This window comes from Sus scrofa, chromosome 4, assembly GCF_000003025.6.
Source record: "Sus scrofa isolate TJ Tabasco breed Duroc chromosome 4, Sscrofa11.1, whole genome shotgun sequence".
NCBI classification, from domain to species: Eukaryota; Metazoa; Chordata; class Mammalia; order Artiodactyla; family Suidae; genus Sus; species Sus scrofa.
The window spans coordinates 109,011,756-109,020,410 of record NC_010446.5 but is presented as its reverse complement, the minus strand read 5'-3'; the positions used below and the strand labels follow the sequence as shown (position 1 = coordinate 109,020,410).

Here is an 8,655-nt window from a genome sequence, read left to right as displayed (position 1 = left end):
CTAAATGGTGTGGACAAGTCCTTAAAGTAGTAAAAATGATACAAAAAAATAAAACATGCCGTGTCATATTTATTTTATATATGGAATTGGTTTCAGGGGCTTACGACTTTTTTTTTTAAGGTTTTAATGGAGTAAAGCCTAGTCATAAGGCTGTTTTAGTAAGGGAGGGTGTTTACAATCAGATTGGTATCATTCATGGCCTACTTGGAAAATTGGAAGAGGTAGTCTGAATGCAGTTCAAGAGAATCTATGACAAAGCAGCATTTTGCCAACACTTTAAATTGAAGGCCAATTACAACACTTGCAGTTCTCGTCAAACACCAGACCCTGGGCACACTGGAAGTGGAAGGTTCTGCCTCCAGCACACTGGTAGTACTTGGTGCTGTCTTTAGGATCACTGTAAATGCCATCTGCTTTCCCAGTACAGAAACCGTCGTCTCCTCCACTGCCTCCATCACCACCGCCTTCTCCTCCTCCTCCTCCACTGCCTCCATCGCCACCACTTTCTCCACCACTGCCGCCATCTCCACCAACATCGGCACAGAAACCTTCACTTCTGGGTGTCACTAGTTGGTTATACCAGGTCTTGGTGGCTGGTGGAGTACATTCTAAAAGAGCGTTTCAGAGTATCAACATGAGCGGTTTTTGAACCTAGAAGCAACAACGATAGACCTCCTCCTATATCAGCTGTTTTCTCTAAGAACTTGAGCCCCATGAGGGTTCTAAGCTGTGGCTGCGAAGAATGTCACAGGGGACAGATGTCCAAAGCAAGGAGGAAGAGGGAAGAAGGGCCACTGGAGTCCTGGCAGGATGTCAGCCCTGGGCTTTCATTTTGCAGGAGGAGGTAAAGCCCACCCTACAGTGATGAGGTCAAGGAACTTATTGGGGGAACTAATTATTACTTATGTTTTAGTAGGGGAGGCTTATCTGTCCATATTTCTGCCATAAGTAATACATCTGCATTTTGTCATCTTGTTTTCTTGTTTACCTTAAGTATTATACTCGGATTTTTGTCATCTTGTTATGTTTTGCTTCTTCTTCTTCTTCTTTTTTTTTTTTTGTCTTTTGTCCTTTTTTAGAACCACACCATGGCATATGGAGGTTCCCAGGCTAGGGGTCTAATCTGAGCTACAGCTGCCAGCCATAGACACAGCCACAGCAACGCCAGCTCCAAGCCACGTCTGCAACCTACACCACAGCTCACGGCAAGTCCAGATCCTTAACCCACTGAGGGGGGCCAGGGATTGAACTCACAACCCCCTGGTTCCTAGTCGGATTCTTTCCACTGCGCCATGACCGGAACTCCATGTTTTGCTTCTTCGTTTCTTCTTCTTATGCTTTATTTTTGCTTGTTTCCTTCCAACATTGTTTCCCCTTCCTTTTTTTTTTTCCCCTCCCTCTGGCAATTCAGACATTATTTATTTCATTTAACTCTACTCCTAGAATGTGCTCAACCACTGTAATTTGCTGCCTTATTCCCTCACTCTACAACTTTGGAGCCCATTTTATAATCATCTCTTGTAGGTTTTTATAATTTAAAAAGATCAAAGATTCTGTGAAGTTCCTGAGAGTAGAGATACAAGAAATGCTTCTATCTTCTACTTCGCTACATCTGTCAGTAGGCTCACTCCACGGATGTTTAACCAAGGGACACAAGGCCGTGTGAAGAGCAGAGGTTTCTTTCCTCTCATGGCTGAGTGGGTGACCAATCAGCAACATGAGCCTTTGTCCCTGCTCTTCTTCAAGACCTACCTCTGACCCTCCCCACTAGTATCCAAAGACACAATCTGCATCTAAGGCAAGTGTGAAGTGGTCCAGCTGGCCTGCTTATCTCTAAGCACTGCACCAAGAGGGAAACGGTCTAGTTTAGAGAAAGTATTGGCACATGCATCAGACTCAACTTTCAAGATATCGGATTATTCCTCCTAGACAAAATTTTCCTAAGAAGCAGGGCCCACCTCTGGGGTATCAGATATACTCAAATCCTTGCCCACATAGCTACTGAACTTAGACTGGGCTCCTCACTGAAAAACGGATTTCTAAAAAGGCTCTTTCTGTAAATCTGTCCCCTTATTTCAAATGTGAAGGCCTCTGAGCTCTGGGGCTGCCTCCATAGCGACTTGCCCCGCCACCGTTGCCATTCTCACAGCTTGACCTGCATCATCTTTAGAATAATATGGTCAACTCAGTAGTGACATACCTGAGGACAGACCCAGGAGTGACTTCAGCTTGCTTATGAGTGGATATTTGCCCTCATTACAGAAGGAGCCTGAGAAGTCATCCAGATCAATGGCCCAAACCATGGCCCCACCAAGATTGTTCTCCTTAAGAAAGTCAACCTGAGGACAAAAAGAGCACTTGGCCACCAGAAGCAAATGGTATCTATGCAACAACCAGACAGTGAAATGTGGGTAACGAGGTGATATTAGAGGGGTGAAATGCAGGTGGGATCAAACCCTACCAATTTTTCTTTTATGAAATGATAAGTGGTTTTGGATTCAAAACTACTGAGTAATTGGCTATCTCAGTTCTATTCTTGTTTTCTTGTTCTAGTTAATAAACTCTTGGGTGGTAACATAAATAAAGCTAATATTTGTTTAATACTAGTATTCCAGGCAAATCTACCTTTTTTTTTTTTTTTTTTAAGGGCTGCATCCGCAGCATATGAAGTTCCAGAGCTGTAGCTGCTGGCCTATGGCATAGCCAAAGCAACATGGGATCTGAGTCACACCTGTGACCTACACCGCAGCTCACGGCAACACCAGGTTCTTAACCCACTGAGTGAGGCCAAGGATCAAATCTAAAACCCTTGGACACCAGTCAGGTTCTTTACCACTTAGCCACAAGGCGAACTCCCCAGGCTTATCTACATTTTAACTTGGTTAATCTTCACAGGAAATGCTAGGTAGATCCGACTATTACTACTCGTACACTGTTCATACCTTATATCCATAGCTCTCAATATTGTCATAACCAACCCACTCAGTGTCTTTATAAGCATATGGGACTTTTTGGTCTTCAATCCAGACTTTTGTGGCTCCATTTAGGAATGTGCAGACCTATGGGGGAATGAAGAAGACAATGTTGGGTATATCACAGGTCATGGCATGTATCGTAAGAAGAAGGACTTAAATGGGAGAGAAATAGGAATGGGAGGGGATGGAAAGGGAGCATTGTGAAATATCTCCATTAATTGCACATATTTCTTTCTCTTGAGTGATTATGTTTCATAAAATGAAGACAAAAATTTCCATGAAACCAGCTACAAAGAAGGTAAATTCTAATTCTGTCCCCAGAGGTTAGTTGAGAAATGTTAAGCATGACTATTGGTATTCAGGTGATTCTTCCACAAACACTTGAGTATTTGGAAAACACTCCTAACCATTCACTTATCAGTCTCTGAATTTTTAACACAAGGCTTGAGTAAATGCAGTCAATTCAAGTTGGAAGGAAGATCCAATTATCTGCCATTCCTAGGCTAGACTATGGAAACCCTTCTCTAGCTATTACATGGATGTAACAGAATTCAGTATAGCTTTGGGCGTCATCTAGCAAAGATGGTGTCATAACTTCAAAATCCTAAAAGGAAGTTCAGGTTGTTTTTTTTTTTAAGTGAAAAGTATTCCACAGCCATCAACCTGTCTTTCTCCAGGCTGCCATGCTCAGAGCCATGAGAAGCCAGGGTATATGATCTCAAGAATAGAAGGGTAGCGGGATGACTCGGCCAGTGGAAGAGTTTTCCCCAGTGCCTTTCAGCCGGAAAGAGCCATGCTGGTTACCTCATAGGAAGCCCAGAAGCCAGCCTCACGTGTGTATGGCCCAGATGACCCTGCTCCAGAGACTGGGGCACAGACAGAGGTGTCAGAAGTGCTGAGCCGGAAAGTCCTCCCATAGGTGGGGAACCCCATGAGGAGCTTCTCTGAAGGGACCCCGTTGGCTCTCCAGTACTTCATGGCAAATTCCTAAAGAAGGCAGCACAGACATTTTTTCTCACCAGTGTCTGACCCATTCGATTAACAAAGTCTAGCTCATTGCCTCCCAAACAGAAAGCCTCTTTCCCAGCAAACACAGCTCCCAGGCTCTTCCCCATCTCCCCTCTGCAAATGATTTGAGGTTTGCTTTCTCACACAGTTGAAATAACGCATGTCGCCTTCATCCTTGGATCCCACATGCAGCGGACTGTTGTGCCCTGTACATGTATCCCAGCCACCGTGGAAGTCATAGGTCATCACACTGATGAAATCAAGGAGCCTGGAACAAGAGATTTGGACCCATCACGATCCTAGGAGAATTTTCTTACGGAAAACTTAAGAGCAATAAACAGGAGCAATGACAATTCATGATGCCAACTAGATACCCACATTGCCCCACTGATGAGGCTTTCTGGGTGGTATCCCCAGGAGCAGGTTTTCTTCTGTGACCCCCACAGAGCTAGACAGGAAGTCTCCTTTACTTCCTCAAAAGAAACTGGGCAAACCCAGAGCAGGGAGTAAGGAAATGTAGTCATAGAGCGTGTGTCTCAGAAACCCATGTCCATAGAGCTATGGGAATCACAGGTAAGTAGCTTTGTCGATAGCAGCTTTCCTGATTGTACACTTTTTCTAATGAGGATTTCTATTACATATAAGGATTTCCCAAGGTCTTGAATCTTGTTCTCCTTTCCCCCAAAGCCTACTATAGTGGTAATTGAAAGGAGTGACTACCTTATCCCAGGACCACTAAATCTCCAAACCTTTTTGGTTATTGATGGTACCAACTTTCCCAATGCTTTGTTTACATAACTACTTGGAATGCTTTCTACCAAACTATGAAGGAAGCTCTGATCTAGTATTCGAAGGTCCTGAGGGACTCGTCACACTCACTTCCCAATCTCTGCAATTTCATATCCTGCATCAATGGTTCCTTTGCCAGCAGATACAGCTGCTGTGATCAGCAGTCTGGGGCGTCCTGTATTTTTAGCCTCTTCATCAAAAGCTGTTAGCATTTCCTGAAGAGAAGAGAAGGTAGATTTTAGTAGCCTTCTTCATTATCTTTCCCATAGTGAGTCCCTCTTGGGATGGTGTCCAGATCATAGCATCTCCCCGTTTCTGGAAATAGTCTCTGAAATATAGGGATGGGTTCTGGGAAAGTATAACTTGGAACAAAGACACAACTACTACAAGCCCTTGAATCTAAGTCTAATTTAATGACAATTCTAGAAAAAAAGATCAGGAACTCCTGCCAGAAGATCTGGGAGATTTCTTCCCTAGATCATCCCTTATCCTGGTATTTGTGGATTGCCATGCTAAGCCCTTTCCTGCCTCTAAGCTTTTGCAAATCCTATTACCACTTCCTTAGAAAATTCTTCCTATCCTTTGTACTCCCATTCCTTTTAACTCTTCATATTGCTGCTCAAATACCACTTTCTCTGAGAAGACTCCCCTGACCATCTTACTTGCTGATTATCAAGATGTATATCTACTTATTTATCTACTCTGTATTCTCCAGTCTGCTGTTAATCCCACAAGAGCAGAAATCACATCTATCTGCTCTTTTTCCAGTGTGAAGCATGTCTGGGTCATAGGAGGTACTCAATGAATGAGTGACATAATGAATGGTTTCTTCTTCCTAATTCAAGAACTTACTGGAATAGAGGATTCAAGACAGAAGTGCTGAAAGATTCTGAACTTGCTCCTCCCATGGATACAACAAATCTACAACTACATATGGAAAAAAAAAAAAAGCCTCTGCAAAGGACCTGAATACTGGATGAAGAGGTGCCACAGCAAAGGGTAAGAGCATGTCATTGAGATGAGTAGATGAAACAGAGATACAGGAAAAACCACACTCCAGCCACAGTGATAGACAGTCAGGAAGTATATCAAAGGTATGGTTATTTTCCCTGAGGAATGAAGGTTTCAGGTTCCACATAAGGCCAACCAACTCTTAGATCCTGCACAGAAGAGACAAGCATTGCTCTGAATTGCTATATTTGAAAACCAGTGGGAAATATTCCCAGGAAAACCACAGAACTACAGGGAAAGGAAATTCCATTATTCAAGGAGCCACATGCAGTTTCACTTGATAAAACAAACAAACAAAAAAACCCACAAAACACCTGCACAAAATCACCACATTGTAAAGTGCCTGGACCATAGATGAAAGAGACCCACTTACCAATCCTTAAGCATCTGATGAGAATCAGGAACCAGTTGAGATGATCCTTGGGGACTGAGACCCTAGTGGGAGCCACTTTTGCCATCTCAGACAATCTTAATAAAACTGGCACTGGTGGTACCATATTATAAATCTCCACCTAACCCATGGGTGCACACAGCCAAGAGCCCTTCCTGCCCCTGTGTCTCAGAAGTGCTTCACAGTCAGCCAGGAAATAATCCTGCTGGGCACTGGTGGGTGGGGCCCCAATGCAGTTCTGAGGGCCAGCCCCATCCCCAGCACCTGGAAGCCACTGAGAATGGATCTTGCAGCCATTCTAGGGCCAGCCCTGCCCCAAAGTACCCAGCAACCACCATGGATGGGTCTCATAGAAATTCTGGGGCCAGCCTACCCATTAGTAACTGGCAGCCACCATGACTGGGCCCCACAGGAATTCCAGGGGCTAGCCCTCACCACTAGCATCCAGCAGCCACTGCAGTGAGACCCCCACAGACATTGTGAGGGGTCAGTGTGCTGTTGTAGTAGCTATGACTCCACCACAACAAGTAAACACAGCCCACATAGAGGACATGGTTTGCACACATTGCTATGGTGGCCAGGTATGATGGTGCTTCTGAACCCCATAGGACATCTCCTACATTAAACCACTCCTTCAAGACTGGGAGAGGTAACTGATTTACTTAATACATCAAAACAAACATAGGGAATTAGGCAAAATGAGGAGACAGCGGATATATTCCAAATAAACAAAAAAAGACAAAAATATCAGAAAAAAAGAATGAAATGAAATGAAGATAACTAATCTAGCTGATAAAGCATTCAAGGTAATGATCATAAAGATGCTCACTGAACTTTGGAGAAGAAGGAAAAAGCACAATGACAACATCAGCAAAGAGAGAAAATATAAGAAAACAGTAAGCAGAAGTTATAACTGAACTGAAAAATACGTTAAAGGTGTTCAACAACATATTAGATGAAATAGAAAAATAAATCAGCGAGTTAGAAGACAAAGCAATAGAACTCAGAGTAACAAATTGAACAAAGATTTTTTTTAAAAAAGGGTACTCTATGGGATCTTTGGTACAACATCGAGTAGAACAACATTCACATTATATGGGTCCTAGAAGTAGAAGAGAAAGAGAAAGGGACAGAAAAAATTATTTGAAGAAATAGCAGCTAAAGAATTCCTTATCTGGGAAAGGAAATAGAAATCCATATCCAGGAAGCTCAGAGAGTTCTGAATAAAATGAACCCAAAAAGACATTCACAAAGACACACTGAAATGGTGAAAATTAAGGAAAAACAGTCAGCTGCTTTTAGGAAAGCAGTAGGGAAAAAACAATTTGTTACATACAAGGGAAGCTCCATAAGGCTATCAGCAGATTTTTCAGCAGAAACCTTATGGGACAGAAGGGAATGGCCAAGACATATTCAACATACTAAAAGGAAAAAAAAGAAACTCCCACCATGAATTTTCTAGCCAACAAGGCCATCATTCAGAATTGAAGGAGAGATAATGAGTTTCTGAGATAATCAAAAACTAAAGAAGTTCCCCACCACAAAATTGCCCTTACAATAAATTGGTTTTTGGCTATGTCCATGGAAGTTCCCACACCAAGGACTGAACCTGAGCCACAGCAGTGACAAGTCCGAAGCCATAACTGCTATGCCACTAGGGAATTCCCACAAGAAATGTTTAGGGGCCTTCATTGAGATAAAAAGGAATGGCAATAATTAGTAATAAAAATACAGAGAGTTCCCATTGTGGCTTAGCAGGTTAAGAGCTGACATAGTCTCCATGAGGATGTGAGTTCAATCCCTGGCCTTGCTCAGTGGGTTAAGAATCTGGCATTACTGCACCAAACAAAAGCCTAGAAGCAGTTGGCTTCCCTGGCAAATTCTACAAAACATTCAAAGATTTAATACCTATCCTTCTCAAACTCTTGTAAAAATTTAAAAAGGAGGGAAATTTTTCAAACATATTTCACAAAGCCAGCATTACCCTGATACCAAAAATAGACAAGGATCACACAAAAATACAGGCCAATACTCTCTAACAGAAAAAGCAGTTGATAAAATTCAACATCCATTTGTAATGAAATCTCTCAATTAAGTGGGTAAAGAGAGAATACACCTCAACATAAAATGGTCATGTATGACAACACACATTTAACATCATATTCAATGACGAAAACCTAAAAGCTTTCCCTCTAAGATCAAGAACAAGACAAGGATATGCACTCTTAGCACTTCTACTTAACATAATGTCAAAAGTCCTAGCCACAGCAATTAGGCAAGAAAAAGAAATAAGGACATTCAAATTGATAAGTCTGGCTAAAGGTTTATCAGTTTTGTTCATCTTTTTAAAGAACCAGCTTTTCATTTCATTGATCTTTTCTATGGCTTTCTTCATTTCTATTTCATTGATTTCTGCTCTGATCTTTATGATTTATTTCCTTCTACTAACTTTAGGTCTTGTCTGTTCTTCTCTCTCTAGGT

General features: G+C 42.3%; 1 protein-coding gene across 4 annotated transcripts in view; it reads right to left on the bottom strand.

Annotated features, from left to right (window-relative positions):
• The window catches only part of LOC100621421 (acidic mammalian chitinase-like), a 59,272-nt gene that overhangs the window by 20,686 nt on the left and 29,931 nt on the right, over positions 1-8,655 (bottom strand). For 2 of the 4 annotated variants that reach the window (XM_021090037.1, XM_003355253.5), the window contains 6 exons: positions 4,863-4,987; positions 4,128-4,251; positions 3,780-3,962; positions 2,943-3,059; positions 2,201-2,339; positions 50-608 (listed from right to left, as the gene is read on the bottom strand). In XM_021090037.1, coding sequence (XP_020945696.1) covers positions 277-608; positions 2,201-2,339; positions 2,943-3,059; positions 3,780-3,962; positions 4,128-4,251; positions 4,863-4,987 — 1,020 coding nt within the window. In that variant the 3' untranslated portion in view covers positions 50-276. Of the gene's footprint in view, positions 1-49; positions 652-2,200; positions 2,340-2,942; positions 3,060-3,779; positions 3,963-4,127; positions 4,252-4,862; positions 4,988-8,655 lie in introns of those variants that run through there. The other 2 variants (XM_021090038.1, XM_021090039.1) reach the window with 2 other exon arrangements.